Source organism: Mercenaria mercenaria, chromosome 13 (genome assembly GCF_021730395.1).
Source record: "Mercenaria mercenaria strain notata chromosome 13, MADL_Memer_1, whole genome shotgun sequence".
NCBI classification, from domain to species: Eukaryota; Metazoa; Mollusca; class Bivalvia; order Venerida; family Veneridae; genus Mercenaria; species Mercenaria mercenaria.
Window position 1 is genome coordinate 16,261,221 of NC_069373.1, and position 24,613 is coordinate 16,285,833.

At 35.4% G+C, this 24,613-nt stretch overlaps 2 protein-coding genes across 2 annotated transcripts in view; one reads left to right on the plus strand and one right to left on the minus strand.

Annotated features, from left to right (window-relative positions):
• LOC123529633 (phosphoserine phosphatase-like) overlaps window positions 1–743 on the minus strand; it is a 20,495-nt gene extending 19,752 nt beyond the window's left edge. The window contains exon 1 of the mRNA XM_045310032.2: window positions 604–743. The gene's annotated coding sequence lies outside the window, so the exon portion shown is untranslated. The remainder of the gene's footprint in view (window positions 1–603) is intronic.
• On the plus strand, window positions 738–10,837 carry LOC123529632 (ER membrane protein complex subunit 3-like). The gene is made up of 7 exons (XM_053521263.1): window positions 738–922; window positions 4,251–4,308; window positions 4,791–4,890; window positions 5,689–5,793; window positions 6,610–6,691; window positions 8,436–8,515; window positions 8,975–10,837. Exons 1-7 carry the CDS (start codon window positions 774–776, stop codon window positions 9,175–9,177), a joined length of 777 nt encoding a protein of 258 aa, XP_053377238.1. The 5' UTR covers window positions 738–773; the 3' UTR covers window positions 9,178–10,837.
• Window positions 10,838–24,613: the final 13,776 nt, after the last annotated feature.

Here is a 24,613-nt window from a genome sequence, read left to right on the forward strand (position 1 = left end):
ATACTGTTGAAAAACGGCGTTAAACCCAAAACAAACAAACAAAATGTTAAAAAATCTATTTGCACTGCTTACAATAATTATTAGCATAATTGCCCCTTATTTATCCATAGTGCGTCTTTAATAGTCCTTAAGTGGCCCTTAGCAGACTTTAATGGGAAAACTGCCTGAAATAATTAACTCTAAATCTTTTTTATTTCACCATTTATTCCTTAGATTTTTCTTCAGGGTCCGTACTGTACCCTAAGTGACCCCTTAATGGTCCTTAGTGCCCTCTTAGTGGTATATAACAGGACCCGTCAAAAACTTGTACTAAGTTGTAGCCTGTAGGTTTCAATTTTTCAACACGACCTTTTTGCATAGCATCTGCCTTCATTTAATTCATAAATAAAAAATTTACATGTCATATTCGGTCTTAACCGCACACCAACCTAAATTACGCCTGAAATATTATGGTAATGTAGAGCTCTATATAACAGTTTGATATAAAATACTGTACATATTGTAATTCATTATAAAAAATACATGATTACATCTCATATTAAATCTACCCGTTTATAACTAAAATGTACTGTATCCAAATTGAAATAAGTGTATGTCACTTACCTTGCGTGCACCCGCAGAACAATGCTGGTCATACAAAGAAACTATCTTGAGTAGTATTTGAAGGAATTAAAACATTTTCCATGGAAAATTTCTGTCATTTCTGTCAGCTGTGATTTTTCCGCGTTAATTTTCATTATCACAAATTGTAACGGAACACCGTTTACAACAAAATGGCTGAACTGTTACTCGATTCCGACATCCGACTTTGGGTGTTTCTGCCAATAGTTATCATCACATTTCTTGTTGGTATCATAAGACATTATGTTACAATTCTACTTGCATCAGAGAAAAAGACTGAACTTGAACAAGTGAAGGATAGGTACAAAATTTGCTTTATCATTATACACTTTCGGATAGGTTTGTGTCCGACCACAAAAGCGGCATTGGGACAATACGGACCATGGGACAACCCGGAGCACGTTTCAGAAGGAACTGAACTGTGTTTTGTAAAGTTCTAGTCTTTTAGCCATGTTTTGGTATTCTATCCAGAGCTTCCATTAAGCGGCGTCACGGGGTATTTAATACGCTAAAAATTATGATCCGTACCCCAATACACAAAGTCAGACTCAGAGGTGTACAGAGGACTTCCTATATTTTCAAGGGACGACAAAATCAATTCACTGCGACATAACTTCATTCTAATCAAAGGGGTTTAACTATTTATGCATGATTCACAGCCTGGTAAAAACTGTTGGCATTTCTTTAGATGTCATGTTTGAAGTGTGAAAACATCGTGTTTGATAGAGAGACCATCTGTAAATGCTATTTCAGCACAAAAAAAGAATTTTGATTGCAAATTGGGGAGTAAATAGAATCAGGGACCAATACTTAATGATGGTCCAATGACCCGCGGACAGTGTATTTTCGGGCAGACCAGTGAATCCTGAAAGCTAGCTGGTCCTCTGGACCACTAGAAATTCAGTAGTTTTTAATCTAAAATCAACACATTTTGCTTATATAAACATAATATAATAAGGTCAAGGTCACAACTTGATTGTTTAATGGTTCCGCCCAATACCGTAAACTCTTTAACGAACCATAACAATTAGGCGGGGGATAAAGCTGTCTTTCAGACTGCCTTGTTTTAACCACACTTACACACAACTTAAGTCACAATAAGATCTCGGTTCCTTTCGAAAACTGGCTAGATTCCTTCATGGGTTCTAGAGTTACTGACCCTGAAATGGACAAAATTTTCTATTTTGGCCCTTTCAGCCACATAGTGGTTCCCTTTATGCATTGATTTAATACAAACTTGCATAGAATGATTATCTTGATGATCTCTAGGCCTGGATCGAAACTTGGTATGTCGGGTCAAAAAGTAGATCATCAGATCATATCAAAGGAAAAGCTTGTTAACAACCTCAAGGCCACATTTATGATCCTATCTTCATGAAACTTGGTCAAAGTATTTATTTTGAAATTTTTCTAGGCCAAGTTCGAAACTGGGTCATATGGGTCAAAAACTAGGTCACCCAGTCAAATCAAAGGAAAAGCTTGTTAACACTCTTGAGGCTACATTTATGACCCTATCATCATGAAACCTGGTCAGAATGTTTACCTTGATGATACCTAGGCCAAGTTTGAAACTGGGTCATATGGGGTCAAAAACTAGGTCACTGGGACAAATCAAAGGAAAAGCTCGTTAACACTCTTGTTCATTTGATGTGCATGAAACTTTGTCAGAATGTTTTTCTGCATGAAATAGCGCATGAATTTTTCAGTGTTCCCACTGGCATTTAAAGTTGGGGGTGAAAACTTAGTTTTTCTTGCACTTTTGCATCCCCTCACCAAGAGATATAGAACAGCTATCTCCAAAACTGGGGGTGCGAAGTACCATTCTGGGGGTGAAAAACCCACATTTGGGGGTTTCTGTGAACACTGTTTTTATCTGGCTCATTAGGGGTCAAAAACTAGGCCACCAGGTCAAAAAAGATAATACACTTGTTTGCACCCTAGGGGGCACTTTTTTTTCTATTTTCATAAAACTTGGTCAGAATGTTTGTTATAATGAAGTCTTGGATGATTTCAGATCTGGGTCACGTGGGGTCAAAAACTAGGTCACAAGGTCAAATTAAAGGAAAAGCTTGTATACACTCTAGAGGCCACCTTTTTGCTCCAGTCTTCCTAAAACGTTGTCACAATGTTAGTTTTCATGAAATTTTAGGCAAGTTTAAATCTGGGTCATGTAGGGTAAAGAAACTAGGTCACTAGGTCAGATAAAAGAAAATGCTTGGTTACACTCACGAGGCCATGTTTTTTTGGTCCAATCTTAATGAAAATTGGTCAGAATACTTGTCTCCATGAAACATGTTTACACTGGTATGGTGTGTTACTCAGGTGAGTGACCTGTTGACTGGAAGTATGTGAAATTTGATCAGAATGTTTTTCTTGATGAAATCTAGGTCAAGTTCGAATACTGGTCATCTGGGATCAAAGACTGGGTCACCTGGTCAAATCAAAGAAAAACCTTGTGTATGCAATAGAGGCTGCATGATTTTTCATTCAATCTTCATTAAAGTCTCTGATGAGTTTTTTTCTAGGTCACATGGGGTCAAAAACTAGGTCATTATGTCAAATCAAAGAAAAAGCTTGTTTACACTCTAGAGGCTACTTTTTTTGCTGCAGTCCTCAAAAAACTTTCTCAGAATGCTGTTTTCATGAAATCATGGACAAGTTCTAATCTGGATTATGTTGAGTCAAAAACTTGGTCACTGAGGTCAAATCAAAGAAGATGCTTGTTTACACCCAAAAGGCCACATTTTTGGTCCAATCCAAATGAAATTGGTCAGAATATTTGTCTCCGTGAAATCTCAGACGGGTCAAAAATTGGGTCAGGTTGGGTCAAAAACTAAGTTCACTTCAATGGCCAAATTGAAGAAAAAATTTGCTAACATTTTTACTCCAATCTTCATGAAACTTGGTCAGAATGTTTATCTCAATCACAATACACTCTTTAGTTGGTAGGGATCAGTGACAATAATACAATATGCCTCAAGCACTGGTGTTGACCATATCACATGTTACAGCAACTTAATAGCACCAGTCCTGTTTTTATTATTTTAGTAAATCATTACAAAATTTAATTTATTTCTCTGAACTTGTAACTAGCTATAATAAATGTCCTATAATGCCTACTATTTGTTTTTTCACACATATATATTTTCCAAACAATCCATTCATTGTTGACATCCATACATGTACATTTCATTATCATTTGAATATCAAAGAATGTGTCTGAAGATTTGTGCCACCTGGCTTCTATTATAACTCTGATCTTTCTTACACTTATTCTCTTTTACAGCTTACAAATGTATCATACTTTTTATGTTGATGCTGTTTACTACTGTTATCATAGTCAATTGTAAACAAAGTCTTGCTGACTCAAAATAAATACATTACAGTATTATGGTCATTTTAACTGAAAGATGAAATTCAAGAAAACATGATATTCATCCCTTCAAATACACAGTTTTTGTTCAGACATAATTTTATCATTTGATAGTGTAAACTTTACACTGTCATGGTGTGTTACTCTGGTGAGCGACCTAGGGCCATCTTCTTGTTATGTAAATGTCTGTATGTAACTGATGGCGATTTCTTGATACAGGTAACTGTTACTGACTTGCTTTTGTTTTGTTTTTCAGTCATGCCCTGATAAGAAGTAGAATCTTGAGAGAGAATGGAAAATATATACCAAAGCATGTAAGTTGTCTGAAATGTGTGCTTATAGTCTCTTAACCTTTACCCTGCTAACTTTCTAAAATGAACTGGGGTGTTCACTGAAAATTTATTGACTGAATAGCGAACTGTAGACCAAGGTTAAGGTAGTTCTCCAGATGCGACAAGCCTGTAGTCATGACAAAACATCATTTATCCAGATGATTTGACATAAAAAACAGACCCAGGCCACATGTATAAAGGAAAATTGTCCTGTATATATTAATATCATCCTTAGTGTATGGTATGTCTACTACATGTATAAAAATGGCATTGATCATTACTTTCTTTCTTATATTAATAAATTTTCAGATAATGCCTTCTCATCTAATTATGTGCAAATAAATGCATTTACACAATGTATGTAAAAAAAATTTAAAGCACGGAGCTGTTATATATATATATATATTTTGTTGTCATCTTGAAACTTGGTTGTTGTGATTGTAAATTCTCTGTATATATTTCAGTCTTTTCTTATAAGAAAGTCATTTTTCAATAATGAACACAATGGTTACCTGACAAAGGCAAAGACTGAAAGAGAAGCTCCCGTTAAAAATCCTATGACAGGTCAGTATGTTTTTTATTCCAAAAAAGTTAATAATGTCATAGGTTCACCAATTATTTTGTTTCAATATGCTTTGTAAAAGAAGCTAGTAAACATAGAGCATAATTACTATGCATATTGCATATCTTTTATGCTAATTTCAATAGAATATGAAATAATATACATCTAAACAGTGTAATCAAGTTTGATATTTCTTATTACATGTAGGTCACTATTATTACTAATAATATGCTTGTCTGGTCAGGATCCATGCTGTTCGCTAACGGTTTCTCTAATTGTAGTAGGCTTTAAAAGCGAACAGCATGATCCTGACCAGACTGCGCGAATGCGCAGGCTGTCTGGATCCATGCTGGTCGCAAACCCACTATGTTGGTTTTCTCATGGCACGGCTCATATAATTATTAATTAAACTGTTGTTTGTGTTTAAAGTACACACAAAGTCCAACTTAATTCAATAATTTATACCGGTAATATTAAGGCACATGTTTGATTTTAGTTTAGTTTAATCATATTTTATTGCAATTATCACACAAGACATGATAGTAAATGTACATCAAGACATGAATATACAGTACAGATATATACAACAGCAACAGTACATCAAGACATATAATACTACAGTACATCAAAATACATTCAGTAACTTTGCAGTAGTGTGATAATACAAAAGGGTTGGACCACAAGTTTTACCAACATTAGAAATCGGTCTGTCCCTGTTTGATTTCCAAAAGGACAAAACAGTGATCTGTTAAATAGAGCAGTCATCTCGTAAAAAAGTTATTATACATGAATTATTTCAGATCCCAGTATGATGACAGACATGTTAAAGGGAAATGTTACAAACATGCTCCCTATGATAGTTATAGGTGGCTGGATTAATTGGGCTTTTTCCGGGTTTTTAACAAGTAAGTCATTTATAGTATTGTTATACTGCATATTTGTTTGGAAGTGATTGTAAAATTGAAATATAGAAATGAAATACTCCTCTTCACATCTACACGATATTGCATTCACAGTTATAGTATGATTTTAGTATGTTTTATTGTTGTAATTTTGAAGCTTCTTTAGTCCTTTTCAACCAGTTCTGTTATCTAGTTCCGTAACCTGTCTTAGTGTTAAAGTTGGTTCTGTATTGTGATTCTTTATCCCTTACCCGGGGGCCTCCATGGCCGAGTGGTTAAGGTCGCTGACTTAAAATCACTTGCCCTCATCGATGTGGGTTTGAGTCTCACTCGGGGCGTTGAATTCTTCATGTGAGGAAGCCATCCAGCTGGCTTACGGAAGGTCGGTGGTTCTACCCAGGTGCCCGCTCGTGATGAAATAATGCACGGAGGGGCACCTGGGGTTTTCCTCCACCATCAAAGCTGCAAAGTCGCCATATGACCTATAATTGTGTTGATGCGACGTTAAACCCAACAAAATAAATAAATTAACCCTTACCCTGCTAAATTTCTAAAATGGACTGGTCTGTCATTCTATTTGGGCAGTAACATTTATTATTCGAAGGGGGTTCACTGAAAATTTACTGACTGAATAGCGAACAGTGCAGATCATGATCAGACTGCACGGATGTGCAGGCTGATCTTGGTCTGCACTGGTCGCAAAGGCAGAATCACTTGCCAGGCTAAGGGTTAAATCAGCGATGTTTGTTGCCATTAAATGTTGATTCATGTACATTGCATCTTGTCAGTGCCGAATCCCTTTTCTGTTCTGTATTTCAGCCAAAGTGCCATTTCCTTTGACATTTAGGTTTAAGCCGATGTTGCAGAGAGGTGTTGAACTTATTGCACTGGATGCTTCATGGTAATCCTTTACTTCTTGCCCTTTATTATGGGTAAAATATCACAATAACACTGAATAATATGACATATGGACCAGGATATAGATAATTAGAGTATCTTCATTCGTATCATTTTAAGATATAAATACTTGTCCCTGTAGACGCAGTATTTTCATGAGTGGCATAAACGCTTGTGGAAAATGTTAGATTTCGTATTATTGAGTTAAAGATACTTTGATCTTACATTGTATTTGTTAAACAAAAAAATTTTCTCTCTATTTCATGATTTTTCATTGATTTTATACAAATACTACCAGTACTTATTTTTATACCCCCGAAGGGAGGCATATTAGTTTTCAACTCTCTGTCCGTTAGTTCGTTCGTCACAACATTAACTTTTTTCATGAAGGCACTTCACTCGCGAACCACTGCACCCAGGACCTTCAAACTTCACATGCTGATAGTACTTATTGAGTACACGACCCCAACTGACTGGGGTCACCAGGTCAAAGGTCAAGGTCACCAGGTCAAAGGTCAAAGCGCTGCGGGGGCATTTGTCACCATTAGTGACAGCTCTTGTTCAGTTCTGTACCAGTGAAATTCACTATGAAATAACCAAAAAATCAAATTTCACGCTTATTTCTGCGCGAAGACGTCTTTCTACATCATTTACAACAGATTTGTGGCCATTTACGTTACCTGTGATGACTCCGACGAAAGTCATGTTTTAGCTCTAATATAGGTTAGAGACCACCAATTGTTTTCCCATAGAATTATATTGTAACATTATGGTGTGTACGGCCTTCCATACATCGAAACATGTATATCTAATTACAAGTCTTTTAAGAACTATCTTAGTTCTACCAAAATATCGCATGAAAAACATATGAATAGTGATACTTCATTCAAGTAATTTTCGTGTGAATGAGATGACCCCCTGTTTACATCATCGACATGGTGGGAGAAATTCGTTTGATAAAACTTTTTTTCAATACACATAAAATGTAGCAAATTTTGTCAAAATCTATAATAAAATACTGTAAATGCAGTGAAAAAATATCAATTTTGAAAAAATAACCACTTCCTGGGTTTGTTTACATGACTGACCAATCAGAACGCACAGACGTTACCTTATTCCCAGGTATACACTTACTTCATTCCCAGTAAGTTCCCTGTACTTTTTTGAATTGGTGGTCTCTGACCTGAAATCGTTTCTGTTCATTGATATTTAATGATAGTGCCAACCCACATAATTCCAAACAAGCCGATCTTTGAAAGTCGAAATCCTCCAAGTGATGTCTTTACAAAATAGCCATATGACTGAAGCAGTGAAATTTCATGTCCACTAAAATCAAATAATTTCCAAGTGACCTGATCAGGTATATTTCAGTATTGCACCGAAAGATATAAACTTGACATTAAAGAAAATAAGTGTTTTAATATAAGGCAGGTGTCAGTTTAAGAATTTATGGAGTTACAGAAATTTCAAGTTGAAAATTTAGTATATAGTAATTTCAATTTCATCCATTTGGTATGTTCAGTGCTTTACAGCTATTTTGGATTTACTGATTTTAGGGTCACCTTTTTCAACCACTATGTTTAATGAATTTACATTTGATTCTTATTGTTGATATGTTTAAGTAATTAACATAACCATTAAACGCTTTGTTCAAGTTTTATTTTGCTAGTATTTGGCAGAGATAGAAACAAAACACTAGGTGTGGAGAATATATTGATTCAGCTATATGTACATGTATTTAATTACAGGGTGAGTTCAGCATCCTGGTATTTTCTCAATGTATTTGGACTCAGAAGTATGTACACGCTGATACTAGGCCAGGACAATGGTAAGCATTGGTTCCATGTGAAATAAGGTTCTTAGAATTGTTTGTGAAATAGATCTATGCATTACTAACTTGTGATATTAAGTTTGACTCTTGCTATTTTTGACAAGGTGAAATATTGTAAAAAGTTGTAATTTGTAATAGATTGATTAGGAAAAAGCTAGATAAACAGTCTTAGATATTGCTAAAAGTTAACTAATTTTGTTTTATTTTTGTGACAGTTATACGCTAACCTTTATCATGCTAGACACAATTGATTTTGCCTTTGCGTCCAGTGTAGATCATGATCAGCCTACACATCTGTGCTGTCTGGTCATGATCTGCACTGTTCGCCATTCAGTCAGTATCTTTTTGATAAGCACCCCTTTTAACTGTTAATGGTACTGTCCAAATTGAAAGATGGGCAGATTCATTATAGAAATTTAGCAGGGTAAAGGTTTAAACTGAAATTGTATACTTCAGCTGCTGACCAGACTAAGGCGATGCAAGAGCAGTTTTCTGGGGCCGGTATGGCAGGGCCTCAAGACCCGCAGAAGGCATTTAAAGCAGAATGGGAGGCACTTGAGATCTGTAACCCCCAGTGGGCTCTTCAGGGAGTAGAGGAGGATGTAACAGGCCAGATTATTCCACCAGAAACTATATATATAAAGGACAAATTTGCATAGACACTAGAATCTCTGTAGGCTACATATTTCAATATTGATCAGTTATGTGTTTATGTTTTGTCAACATATTTGTATCATCAAATAATATTATACACAGGCACTAATCAAAAGTTTCTGTTAAGACTGTCAAAAATGATGAATACATTTACATGCAGAGGAACAAGTGAACATTTTTAATACCCACAAATATTAATAACATATGGTAAATTTCTAACTTGTAACCTGGAATAAAATGCTATAGCTATAGAAGATAGGTCCAGAAATTAGGAATAGAGCAGTTGTATGGCTTTTAAGTTTTGTATTAGCAGTATTTTATACTTTTGGAAAAAGATAATTCTAGGTTTTAAAATGACTTTGATGATGAATTTGAGAATTGTTGATGTTTACATATGTTTTTAAAAAAAAAGATTGTGTAGGCAGCATTACTATGGGAGCTAATTAGTCAATGATTTAACCCTTACCATGCTGGACACGATTAGTTCTGCTTTTGCGACCAGTGTAGATCATGACCTGCACTGTTCCCTATTCAGCCAGTATCTTTTTGGTAAGCACACCTTTTCACAATTAATGGTACTGTCCAAATTGGAAGATGGACAAGTTCATTAGCAGGTTACGGGTTAAAGCAACATTTCATAGTTTAAACAAATTTTTTGAAAGCAGCTATCAGTCATGTATGATACAAGCACTTGCTAAATATTCCAGAGATCATAGAGCTCCATCTACCTCCGTGCAGGAATGTTGTCAAACAATCATCCCTGCCTCCAAGCAAATCACATGACGATGACATGCTTGGCAACACTTGGTAAATCAAATGCTTGCCATAATACTGTGAAATCATTAATATTTGTGGGCGACTAATTTTTGTGGTTGGGTCAATCCACGAAATTTAATCCCAATGAACAAGTAAAATTCCCATTCATTTTATGTTCAAAAGTTGAAATCCACGAATTCATATCCCCACGAAATTGCCGTTTTGACCAAAACCACGAAATTTCATGCCCACGAAATTAAATGATTTCACAGTATACAGACAAATTGAGAAATATGTCACAACCTTTAAGTACATGATGAAAGTATTCAATGTATCTATATTTTGCAGACTGTACTCAAAATACTGTCAGATAATTATATCCAATTATAGCGCAATTTATATGTCATGGCAGTGTGTATTGTACCGATAAGGGGAAGTAACACTGTTGTGGAGTTTGAATGCTCAGTCAGCCATTTTGTAATATATAGTATTTGCAGTTTATATATGGTCAATATGAAATAGATTTATTAGACATTTTTAGTGGAAAGTGCTTGCAGCATTTTAATATTCACTATTCCAGAATTCACTGTTAGTTGACTGTTTAGTTGTTTCTTAGATTTATAACTTAAAAAAGTATTTTATACTAGGTTAACTGAAACAGTATGAAATGAAAGTAAAAACAGAACATCAGACATAAGGTATGATTTCTGGTACATTTGGATATGAAGTACATCACTAGGTTTACAATTTCAACATGCTGGTGTATTTCACAACAAAATGGGAATTACTAAACAGTGAATCATTAATAAATTGAGATCAAACTGCTTGAAATATGTAATTTTTCTTATGTTGTGCAATATTGACATTGACTAGATGCATGAATTGAGAATAAATGAAATTACGAAACCATTACAGTTCTGTTTAATGTTTTGCACCATTATGGGTGCAGTGAAATGTCCAATCAAAGTTAGAGAAGTATAGTTAGAATTGTCTATGTTTATCAGTCTGTTTTATTCCATGTCCACACCATATCTTTACACCCCATGATACTTTGATGTTCATCTCGTCAAGAAACCATACAGTTGTGGCTATCCAGAATCAAGGTCATACCAGACCTTTTTTTGCTGTGAATAATTTCACACTTTCCTAGCATAGATTATAGATCTGTTGGCAACATTTCAGCATTCCATGGTGGAGGAAAAGCCCCAGGCGCCCCTTTGGGCAATATTTCAAATACAAGCAGGAATGCTTAGAACCATCACCCTTTCACAAGCTAGTGGGGAGCCCCCAGCAGTGAGAGACAAGTGATTTGAAGTCGGCCACATTAACTACTAATACTGCGAAAAATATGTGCATGTACGGGAGTATACGGTCCCGTATATGTCTAATATACGAATATCATATAAAATGTATCTTTCCTGAAAGTATGATCAAAACCTACGCCTTAAACATACTTTTGGACCTTGACAATCCCTAACTTTGAATACTGACATAAACTATTGAAACGTATTTATGCTAAGTATGAATGAACGGATCCATGTGAGAAAAACATGAATGTCCAATTAAAGAATACGGGATTCCCGTATATGGAATGTTCCATATACGGGAAAAATGTTTCCATATACGCCCGTACATTAGGAGTATACGGAATGCGTACACTCCCGTATACGGAACCATTTTCCGCAGTGTAAGGTCAAAGTTGAAGGTCAAGTGTTTAAGCCTTGGAAGCTGTGTCTACTCTGTATCTTCTAAAATCCTATCATCTTATCAAGACGACATGAACATTGTGCCCTCCAAAGTTAAGGTGACAAGGTTTTAACGCATTGAATGGTATTTATGTGAAGGAATTGATGGTCAAAACGAGTTCTTTTGATTTCTTATCAAGTCAGTAACTTGCATTGATGGATATTCAAACAACTTATCACAAATATTTACAGTAACAAGACATGTGTTATGTGCAAGGCCTAGACCTCAAAGGCCAAGGTCATTTTTGTAAGTAAAAGATTTTTATGACCCTCTCTTAGAAGGGGTATATTGTTAGCTCACCTGAGTCAAAAGGCTCATAGTGAGCCTCTGTGACTGCTAAATGTCCGTTGTCCGTCCGTCTACAAATTTTAAAAAAAATCTTCAAAACCACTGGACAGATTTAAACTTCACAGGAATGATCCTTGGGCGGCCCCTTTCAAAATTATTCAAAGAATTAAATTCCACACAGAACTTGACTCTGGTTGCCATGGCAACCAAAAGGAAATTTGGATGACGTACAGTTTTGCACACCTATCTTAAAACTGACTCGAAGTGACCATGAATGTGACATACTGACCTACTTTCCTAATATTTTGGCATCAGTTTGACATTTGAAACATGTAGCAGGGGCCTCCGTGGCCGAGTGGTTCAGGTCGCTGACTTCAAATCACTTGCCCCTCATCGATGTGGGTTCGAGCCTCACTCGGGGTGTTGAATTCTTCATGTGAGGAAGCCATCCAGCTGGCTTACGGAAGGTCGGTGGTTCTACCCAGGTGCCCGCTCGTGATGAAATAATGCACGGAGGGGCACCTGGGGTCTTCCTCCACCATTAAAGCTGGAAAGTCGCCATATGACCTATCATGTGTCGGTGCGATGTTAAATCAAAAAAAAAAAAAAAGAAACATGTAGCTCTACTAGCTCATACAGCAAAGAAATTTGGACCACATGTATATTATTTGATTCAGATTTCAATACTCTGATTGAATAGTCTTAATTGTGAAATACTGACCTACTTCTTTTTTAGTTCATCTGATTTTTTGAAAAAAAAATGAGTTCTTGTCATCACTTGATCGGCGTCGGCGTTGCCTGGTTAAGTTTTATGTTTAGGTCAGCTTTTCTCCTAAACTATCAAAGGTATTGCTTTGAAACTTGAAACACTTGTTCACCATCAATAGCTGACCCTGTACAGCAAGAAACATAACTCCATCCTACTTTTTGCAAGAATTATGGCCCCTTTTGGACTTGGAAAATATCAGATTTCTTGGTTAAGTTTTATGTTTAGGTCAACTTTTCTCCTAAATTATCAAAGCTATTGCTTTGAAACTTGCAACAGTTGTTCACCATCATAAGCTGACCCTGTACATTAAGAAACATAACTCTGTCCTGCTTTTTGTAAGAATTATTGACCATTTTGGACTTAGAAAATATCAGATTTCTTGGTTAAGTTTTATGTTTAGGTCAGCTTTTCTCATAAACTATCAAAGCTATTGTTTTAAAACTTGCAACTGTTGTTCACCATCATAAGCTGACTCTGTACATCAAGAAACATAATTTCATCCTGCTTTTTGCAAGAATTATGGCCCTTTTTGGACTTAGAAAATCATGGGTAGGACAATTTTTCTATTATACAAAAAAAAATCAGAGGAGCATCAGCAATCGCAAGGCGGTGCTCATGTTTGAAGTTTAGCATAAAAATTTGGATCACTTGTATAATGTTTCATACAAATTACAATACTTATCTTGAAAAGTCTTGGCCTACTGACCTACTTTTTTGTTTTTGAAGGTAATGCTTAGAAATATGGACCACTTGTATTACTTTCGATACAGATTTTAATACTCATATTTGATATTTTTAACTCTGACTTACTTACCTACTTTCTTGTTTTTGAAGTTACAGCAAAGAGATTTGGACCACCTGTATATTTTTTGAATAGATTTCATAAGTTATCTTGAATAATTTTTACCATGACCTACTTGCTTAGTATTTTAGCTCACCTGTAGCTACTCACCTGAGCACAAAGTGCTCAAGATGAGCTTTTGTGATCGCCTGTGTCCATCGTCATTTATCCTTGCAACAATCTGACTGTTAACACTCTAGATAGAGGTGATAATTTTAGCCCCATCTAAATGAAACTTGGTAACAATGTTACCCTTCATAAAATCTTGGGCAAGTTTGATATTGGATCATTCGAGACCAAAAGCTAGGTCACCAGGTCAAATCAAAGGAAAAGTTTGTTAACACTCTAGAGGCCACATTCTTGGCTATATCTCTAATGAAACTTGATCAGAATGTTTGTCTTGATGACACTTATGGATCATGTTGGATCAAAAACAAGGTCACCAGGTCAAAAAATCAAGGGAAAAAGACATTTATGATTGTATCTTTATGAATCTTGGTCGGAATGTTAACCTTGATGATCTTTAGGTCATGTTCGAATCTGGGTCATTTGAGGTCAAAATTAGGTCACTAGGTCAGATCAAAGGAAATGCAATTTAACTCTCTAGAGGCCACATTTATGACCTATCTTAATGAAACTTGGTTAGAATATTAATCTTAATGATCTAAAGGTCAAGTTCCAATCTGGGTCAGATGGGGTCAAAAACTAGGTCAAATAAAAGGTATAAAGCTTGTTTACAGTCTAGAGGCCACATTTATGATTGTATCTTCATGAAACTTGGTCAGAATGTAAATCTTTATAATTTTAGGTCAAGTTTGAATCTGTGTCATGTGGGGTAAAAAACTAGGTCACTAGGTCAAATAAAAGGAAAATCTAGTTAACACTTTAGAGGCCACATTTATGACCACATCTTAATGAAACTTGGTCAGAATGTTAATCTTATTTAGTCCATAGGCCAGGTGAGCGATACAGGGCCTTCGGAGCTCTCTTGTTTGTTCTTGAAGCTATAGCAAAGAAATTTGTTCAAACAATTAACTTAACTCAGGTGAGCGATATAGGGCCATTATGACCCTCTTGTTAATTGTTCAAATTTGTTCAAACAATTAACTTAACTCAGGTGAGCGATATAGGGCCATTATGACCCTCTTTTTAATTGTAACTACCTGATGACCCAAAGTAGGGGTCATTTAACTGTGACCTTGACCTACTGACCTACTTTCTTGGTTTTTGAGAAACGGCTTTGAAATCTGGATGTCATATACCAGATTATCTTAAAACTGACTTTCAGTGACCATGATTGTGGCCTACTGACCTACTTTCTTAATATTTTAGCATCAGTTTGACATTTGAAACATGTAGCTCGTATTACTCAGGTGAGCGATCCAGGTTAATCATGACTCTTGTTTTTCTTTTTGTTGGTCACTCAGTCCATTCATCCGTCAGTAGACCGTTTGGTTTCCAATAGATAACTAATGGTCAACAGATGAATCACAGGTCATTTTGTCTATATATGTATTGCGTGTATGTTTTGTAATGTCCTTATTATACTCCATATTTGTCTTTTTGTATTATATTGTATTTGGCTACGTATATAATAAACACCTTATGGAAAGTCCATCTCCAAAATTTATACATTTAGATTTCGTACTTTGTAAGCCATAGTCTTATTATGATCACTTATTCATTCATCTATTATTTATTCATTCAATTATTCATTCTAAATTTCCACATACATTCATTCGCCTGCTATTGTTTGGGTAACGGGTCTCTGGTTTTATTCCTGTCATGCTTCACCAGCGCATGCGCACTTTAGCGTGAATGACGCAAGTCTCGTGTTGTGTTTGTGCTACTTTTTCACCTTTTCTATGACTCTGTGCCGTTTGTGCATTGCAGCCCATCCTTGACAAGAACGTGTCACCTCATTCTTGTTTTGGGGACTTAAAGTAGGGAACGCGACAGATGTAGATCCCTATTGTTTTTGGGTCAAAGGTTAGGGTCACAGTGACCTTGTGACTGAAAATTGTTTCTGCTTTGGCTGCTTGGGTTAAACTTCAGAGGACGATTGCCTGTGGTTAGTACGAATTGCTGTTGTGCAAGGTAACAATTTACAGGTTTGAGCTTTCTTATTAGTATTGATTACTTCCCTTGCTGTACTTTGTCACTTTATTAGTTTCCCTTCGTCCATGACACGGTTCTTGGATGGTTCGTTGGGCGTCTTCGGGTGGAAGTTCTTAATAACTCTAGTGTCGGTGCGAGATATTGGAGAACCGTGTCCCTTAATTTGAGCCGCACAAATGCCAAGAACGTGCAATCAAGAACATTTAAGATGGCTGCGCCCATCATTTTGCCACAAGAAACAATAACAATACATCAAATTCTACAGGATATCTGTGACACTGAAACTGCGGACTGCCCCGTTGATTCATTGTTGCTAACTTGTATTTTGACTTCTGTAAACAAAGAAGAAAGGACAAAAGTGCAGAACTTTTTTTCGCCGCCATTTTGTTGAGTGTTCTCGAACCGTGTTCCTGGTGCTCCCCGTAAAAGGTGGTGTAAAATTTTGACCCGCGAACAGTGTTCTCGAATCATGTTCTTGGTGTTCGAGCGTGATTCTTTACTACCGGAACAGGCGCCAAAACGCCAAGAACATGTTCTCGTTTCAAGAACATCCCGCCCGAAGACGCCCGTTATGTCAATACAGTACAGAGGTGACGATAATACATACATATATATCCATTTAAAATCCGTTGCCAAGAGCTAATCAAAAATACATGTATAATCCCTGATATGCAGTCTGATGTAACTTTCTGCTTGTATATAATTTCTGCAGTATCTTTGTTATGTTCACCAACAACACGTGCATATCAGTATTACAAGGGACATCGAGATGTCAGTAATATACCAGAACAGAACACAAATTTTGTTAATAGTTTTATGCGTATACAGTGCATCAACATAAACCAATTAAAAGGCATGAAACAAATGAAAATACTATCAAAAAGACAAATACAAAGAGAATGCATTTGAATAGAGCAAAGTGAAAAAAAAAAACGAGAAAGGTACTACTATATAACGTTGATGGGTAATTATGTAGAAATGAACCTGAATAAGGATCATTTTCAGGAGACGTATTTCACTAGAAAAAACTGATTACTTCTTTCAAATATGAATAAAATATTAAGTCTGCAAATGAGACACATTTACATGGGGAAAAGAAAATGATTATCCAATGGACGGGAAAGAAAAGTCTGGCTGTTTCTATTATTCCAGGAATGAGCGATATATTTTTGTAGTGTTCAGATATAACGTTATTTGCACGCAGATTATAACCACCATTGTGCCTGAAGCCACAATGGTAAACTATCGTCTTAAAATATCAGTAGAACAAATAATTGCATATGATAACAAAGTTTATACAGTGCATACATCGCTGTTGTTCTTGCTGTTGTACTCGCAGCGGTATATGAAAAAAAAAAAATGCCAAAAGGTTTCATTCTGTGGGAGCATTGAGCAAACGCAACCAAAGTTTCATACCGGAAATATGGAAAGACATAGCAGACGGAGCGTTTCAGATCGAATACCCATAAACATTATTTCATTCTGTAGTACGTAAAGAATATAGCGACACGATCAACATGCAAGACAACAAACCTTAATTATAACACGGAACATACTAAAAGCAAGTTGAAAATAGGGATACGGGTTTGGAATGGACGTTTATCTGGCTAGCCAGTCTCAAACGTGCCCTTAATTCAACTTGTTGGATGGGACATCGTAAATAAAAAGATAATAGCCCACTGAGCTAACCTCAAACATGGGTAACCAAACACCAGACTGTATAAAATAAAACATACAAGTAGGTCGATCGGAGGCAACAGAAATAACTCATCTGAAATCAGAGCACCAAATGCTTCGCTCCCCGCAATCGTACCTTTTTCTGTGTAGGATGTTAGGAGTAAAGTATCACGGCTTTGTTAAGTTTTTCTGGATAAATGTACAATTTACCGTTACCATTTAAAGAACCATAATTATAACACAAAGTCCAAGTCTTCGTCATTTAGCATGCCCATCCGGGGATGCTCGGAAAACAAATATTTATTCAGTTTACATAGTTAAAAGACTGGTGAGTCAACGGGTAAGTAAGACAATCTGTAAAGACACCAGTGACTTCAAAACGTTCACAGTTTTGCGTGTAAAATCGTTCTTTTACCTCGCGGTCGACGAAAGTTAAAATATCAAACCCTCCTGACGCCAGACAGTTAATTACAAATATAGTATTCAGCCGTCCTCAGAAAACAAAAGGTGTGATCTTCGGGCCATATACTGCTTCTGTTGCTTGAAGTCTTAGAGAAGCTGAACCCAATGTTTTTACATTTATACATGAGGAGATAATGCTTGAAAAGGACGATCGCCAAATAAATTTGATAAAATCGTATTACTTAACCCTTACCCTGCTAAATATCTATAATGAACTTGTCCATCTTTCAATCTGGACAGTACCATTTACTGTTAAAAGTGGGTAATTACAAAAAAAATACTGACTGAATAGCGAACAGTGCAGATCATGATCAGACTGCACGGATGTGCAGGCTGATCATGATCTACACTGGTCGCAAAGGTAGAATTAGTTGTGTTCAGCATAATAAGGGTTAAAACCATAAGACTTCACAAAGACGCTTGTGGCATCCGTTGCCCGATCTAAGAGTTGATAGAGTAAAGTGGTATTCTACATTTTAATAAATTGTTTAATGGTAATGTGTATCTAATTCCAGAAAATTCCGTTGCATCGGTGCATCGATGAATGCGGTTTCTTGTGTTATCCTAGTGTAATAGGAAACCCTTAAAATTCGAGAGATGAGCATAGGTTCATTGAGTGCTTACACTCGTCTGAAAACAAACACATCGACATATTTTTTTTTTTATCTTTGCCATCATTTTATTTTTAATTTTCGAGGGTAATGTTATTCACATCTTTGTAGACTGGTTTTATGGTTAAGGGGTTCGCCTGTCCTCCCACAGAACTTAAAATCGCGATTGGGCAGGTAACACTTGCTTGTTGATGTCGTATTGATGCAACTCCTTCTCTGTTATCTGTCGGCCCTGCACTAATAAAAATGGAAAATAAATTTTCTTTGGATCCTAAATTGGCGTGGGAACAATCAGATGGGATTTCCAGGAGGGGTCTGTTGTTCGAACTTGGGTACGATTTTGGTTAATTTGCGTAAATTTTGTCCAGTGTTTGCACCAAATGAACCCAAAGTTTGATTCTTTTGCTACAAAAGGAGGAGAGCCTGTCAAGGATGGTGACTTAATTATGAAAGAATATTGTAAAATTTTAGTATTGATAAGTGGGTATATTGATAGTTTATTGTTTTATAAGTATGAAATTTGTATAGATGCAAGTGCACGTGTTTTTATTACTGTCAGTTAGTGCAGTCTACTATTGTATTAAGCCATTTTAGGCTGTCTCCAGTAAATGTGGTTTATCGGCTTCAATAGTTTTGAACTAAAACTCAGGTCTTTATAATTGATATTTGTTTTGCAAACTTTTGATATCCTTTATTAATTTCACACAAACATCATCGCTATAAATGTGAAAAAATAGATCTTGCCGTAAAATTGACATTGTATGAGAAATTTATTTTATCATGCAAACGCAAAATATGTTTATGATTTTGATTGATTTGAAGTTGAAATGTTAGTTTTAGAAAGACATGTCTCTAGTATTTTGGTATAAAGTGGGCATTGGGCATGAATGCATATGCACTCTAGCCAACTTTGTCAATTAGTCTGGCCATATGAATTGTTAATAACAATTATTTTACGTTATAGCTGGCACCTCAGAGTGACTGTTTAACACGTAACACGTGGCAAGTATTTTCGCAACAATTTCTACATCTTCATGCTAATACTGACTATGGCTGGGAAGCGGCTGTCTGAGGGACACTCGAATGATTAAGCGGCTATTGAAAAGCACGAGATTAGTGTACAGTATTAAAATTAGTATTAATATTTTGCAAATTAAGGTTAAAAGATGATCAAAATAACTGTTTTAATAAGTATATACATAACAGCTTGCAACTCAGATCAACTGTTTAACAAGAATTACGTTACAGCTGGCAACTGAGAGTAACTGTTTAACAAGTATATACGTGAAAGTTGGCAACTGAGAGTAACTGTTTAACAAGAATTACGTGAAAGTTGGCAAATCAGAGTAACTATTTAACAAGTATATACGTGAAAGTTGGCAAGTCAGAATAACTGTTTAACAAGTATATACGTGAAAGTTGGCAAGTCAGAGTAACTGTTTAACAAGTATGTACGTGAAAGTTGGCAAGTCAGAGTAACTGTTTAACAAGTATATACGTGAAAGTTTGCAAGTCAGAGTAACTGTTTAACAAGTATATACGTATCAGTTTGGAAATCAGTGTAACTATTTAACGAAAATATACGTAACAGTTGGCAACTCAGAGTAAATGTTAAACAAGTATATACGTGAAAGTTGGCAAATCAGAGAAACTGTTTAACAAGTTATACGTGAAAGTTTGCAAATCAGAGTAACTGTTTAACAAGTATATACGTGAAAGTTGGCAAGTCAAAGTAACTGTTTAACAAGTATATACGTGAAAGTTTGCAAATCAGAGTAACTGTTTAACAAGTATATACGTAAAAGTTGGCAACTCAGGGTAACTATTTAACAAGTATATACGTATCAGTTGGCAAATCAGTGTAACTATTTAACAAGTTATACGTGAAAGTTTGCAAATCAGAGTAACTGTTTAAGAAGTATATACGTATCAGTTGGCAAATCAGAGTAACTGTTTAACAAGTATAAACGTGAAAGTTTGCAAATCAGAGTAACTGTTTAACAAGTATATACGTATCAGTTGGCAAATCAGTGTAACTATTGAACGAAAATATACGTAACAGTTGGCAACTCAGGGTAACTTTTTAACAAGTATATACGTTACAGTTTGAAACTCAGATCAATTATTTAACAAGTATTACGGTACAGTTGGCAAATCAGAGTAACTATTTAAAGAAAATATACGTAACAGTTGGCAACTCAAAGTTACTATTTAACAGGAATATACGTAACAATTGGCAAATCAGATCAATTGTTTATCATAAATTACGTTACAGTCGGCAAATCAGATCAACTGTTTTACAAGTATGACGTTACAGTTGGCAACTGAGAGTAATTGTTTTAAAAAGTATATACGTAACAGTTGACAACTCAGAGTAACTGTTTAAACAATTATATACGTAACAGTTGGCAAATCAGATCAACTGTTTATCAAGTATCATGTTACAGTTGGCAACTGAAAGTAACTGTTTTAACAAGTATATACGTAACAGTTGGCAACTGATAGTAACTGTTTTAAAAATTATATACGTAACAGTTGCAACGCAACTCAGAGTAGTTGTTTTAACATGTATATACGTAACAGATAGCAAATCAGAGTAACTTTTTATCAAGTATTATGTAACAGTAACTGTTGGCAACTGAGAGTAACTGTTTTAACACGTATATACGTAACAGTTTGCAACTGAGAGTAACTGTTTTAACATGTATATACGTAACAGTTGGCAAAACAGATCAATTGTTTAACAAGTATTACGTTACAGGTGGCAACTGAGAGTAATTGTATAACAGTTTGCAAATCAGAGTAACTTTTTATCAAGTATTATGTTACAGTAACTGTTGGCAACTAAGAGTAACTGTTTTAAAAAGTATATACGTAACAGTTGGCAACTGAGAGTAACTGATTTAACATGTATATACGTAACAGTTGGCAACTGAGAGTAACTGATTTAACATGTATATACGTAACAGTTGGCAAATCAGATTAACTGTGTATCAAGTATTAGTTACAGTTGGCAACTCGGAGTAACTGTTTATCAAGTATTATGTTACAGTAACTGTTGGCAACTGAGAGTAACTGTTTTAACAAGTATATACGTAACAGTTGGCAACCGAGAGTAACTGTTTGAACATGTATATACGTAACAGTTGGCAAATCAAATCAACTGTTTATCAAGTATTAGTTACAGTTGGCAACTTGGAGTAACTGTTTATCAAGTATTATGTTACAGTAACTGTTGGCAACTGAGAGTAACTGTTTTAACAAGTATATACATAACAGTTGGCAACCGAGAGTAACTGTTTGAACATGTATATACGTAACAGTTGGCAAAACAGATCAACTTTATATCAATTATTAGTTACAGTCGGCAACTCGGAGTAACTGTTTCAACAAGTATATACGTAACAGTTGCCAACTGAGAGAAACTGTTTCAACAAGTATATACGTAACAGTTGGCAGCTGAGAGTAACTGTTTCAACAAGTATATACGTAACAGTTGGCAACTGAGAGTAACTGTTTCAACAAGTATATACGTAACAGTTGGCAACAGAGAGTAACTGTTTCAACAAGTATTTACGTAACAGTTGGCAACTTAGAATAGCCTTTTGTTCATTATTTACTTTAAATTTAACTGCATCTGCAAATGCTAGGTATATTATATTCCTTTATTAGCTTGCATTATATTCATTTTGCAATATGGCTGCCATATATAACTTATACATTCAACATATAAGACTGAGGGATGCAGCCAAGCGTTTCTTAGCAATTTGTTACATTCCCTCTACAGTGTTCAAAGTGAAAAATATGCAAGTCATTGTTCCCTAAAAATGATTATATAAGTATGACTGTACATCGACTTATATTATAGTCGTACTAACGAGGGTATATTTTCGTGTCTGGAGTGGTCTTTGATCACTGAAAGCCGGGATAATTGCGGTTTCTTGCTTCTTTAACGCTGTTTACAGCTATCAGTTTTGCTACCAAGAAAAACAAGACGGTAAATAATATTACATCCACACATGTTAACATCAGAAAGGTATATCAATGTATTCTACTCTTAATAAAGTTATTTCCTCGAGGCTATTCTTATTTTCAGTTTCATTATCTACTTCACAGAAGCATCAGTGTAGATTTTGTGTCTTCCTGTTGTGATGCACATGCATCTTGCAACTGTTGTTTTTCTCTCGTGTCCAGGTTATTGGGTGCATTGTTTGTGTTGTTGAGGAAGAGATGGGCAGTATCCCGGGAGTGCTGGTTCTAAACAACTGCGCACTCTCATAAATATATATCTGATACAAATCAAAGACGTCATATGTTCTTTTTTTGCTGATGCAAAGCTCATTAATCTTGCAGTTTTGATGAGCTTTAAAAAATAAACAGACCTTTAAAACTCAAACTCTAGTTCATCAAACTTGCAAGTTAGATGTGAATAAGGAGCTACGCATGATAAAATATTTGAAAGTCAGTTTAAGGCACAATGATGACAAATAGAAACTTTTAGCAATATTGCTTCTTCCTTTGACCATTTTCAAGAGTGGATATTTTTTTAGTTTTGAAGAAAATTGCCAAATGCAATTCTAAAGTATATATGATTTATTTTTGTAAAAGGCTCGAGTAATACGGTTATAAAACATATCGGAACCATTCTTTTGGCTTCAGAGTATTTATATATGAGCAACATGCCAAAGAAACAACCATGTTCTATGTATGTGGTCATCTTGTACAGCTTATGGCGTTCTAAAGCTAAAAATAAAACAGTTCCGAGTCATTTTATAACTGTAATACCCAAGTCTTTCAAAAAATAAATTTTAACATTAAACTGAAGACTTACAACTTTTTCTTCAAAGAATTTTTTTTTGCGAGCTTATTTTAGTATATATTCTCCTATTTTAACGAAATTACAGTAATTTGTAACACTGCCAGAATTTATATATTTATATATTGGAAATAGTCACGGTATTTAAAGCCAAACATAAAGTTATTCAGAATAGTAAATTCTAAGATGATTGTTATTTAAGGTGTTGTTGTTTTTCATTTTCAAATAATGTTCAATATTATTGTACCAAAGAAGTGTTTCAGTAAAGTTTTATTTTGCTAAAAAAATACAGAAACGTAACTTGTCAAAAAAACTTTCAAAAATAATGGGCGCAGATATATTGAATTCCTGATAAAGAACAGTGATCGACTTATTGAAACCCTGCTATTATATCATCTCTAGTGGCATTCTCTAGACTATTATAATACATTCATCTTTTCTACACCAGAAATGAGCATGATCTTGTGCCTTTAACCTGTTTATTGTAAAGTATTAATCATCATTTATGATATATTCTGAAACCAAACTATATCAGTAAAGGTAGCAGTGATAAAATATTCATAATAAATGCATATTGTGAAAACGTTTATCATAATGTCTTCTTAACTTATATATTCGACAAATGTACTATTAGGCGTCAAAATTGGGTACTAAGGTTATGCGTAGAATATAAAAATAGACCAGAATTGTACTTTTATAATCACGCGTTCAGTGCATTTTCGTAACGTTTTTTGGCAAATGTTGCTTGCAAGCAGTAATCCTGATATAAATTTTCTTTAATTGCTGACCAGGAGCTATATGATTAATTTTATTTGTCTATTAGCATCAACATTTGAGCCGCGCCATGAGAAAACTAACATAGTGGCTTCGCGCAGTCTGGTCCGAGGGGTAGGGTATAATATGTACAGAGGCATTTTCTTTCTGGTCTCCAGTGCTGTTCGCAGTTCGCTAACAGTTTCTCCAGTTGCAATAGGCTTTGAAAACGAACAGCATGGATCCTGACCAGACTGCGCGGATGCGCAGGCTGGTCTGGATCCATGCTGGTCGCAAACACACTATGTTGGTTTTCTCGTGGCGCGGCTCATTTTATCACAGACTTAGACGAGAAAAGCCAGAAGAGTTATATAGAATTACCGAGTCATTGATTTCAAAAGTCTTTACCTTCATTTCTCCATATTGTTGGCAACTGGTTGTAAGTTTTTTATGTATTTTATTTAAAAACCTTTTCATGGGGAAAAACGCTCTCAGTTTACAAGGAAGAATTCTGGCACACTGAAATTTCGAAACTGCTTTTCTTCTCAGCTTTTTGCAAAGAAAAAATCGGATGAATGTTTGGTTAACACATAGAATGCAACAA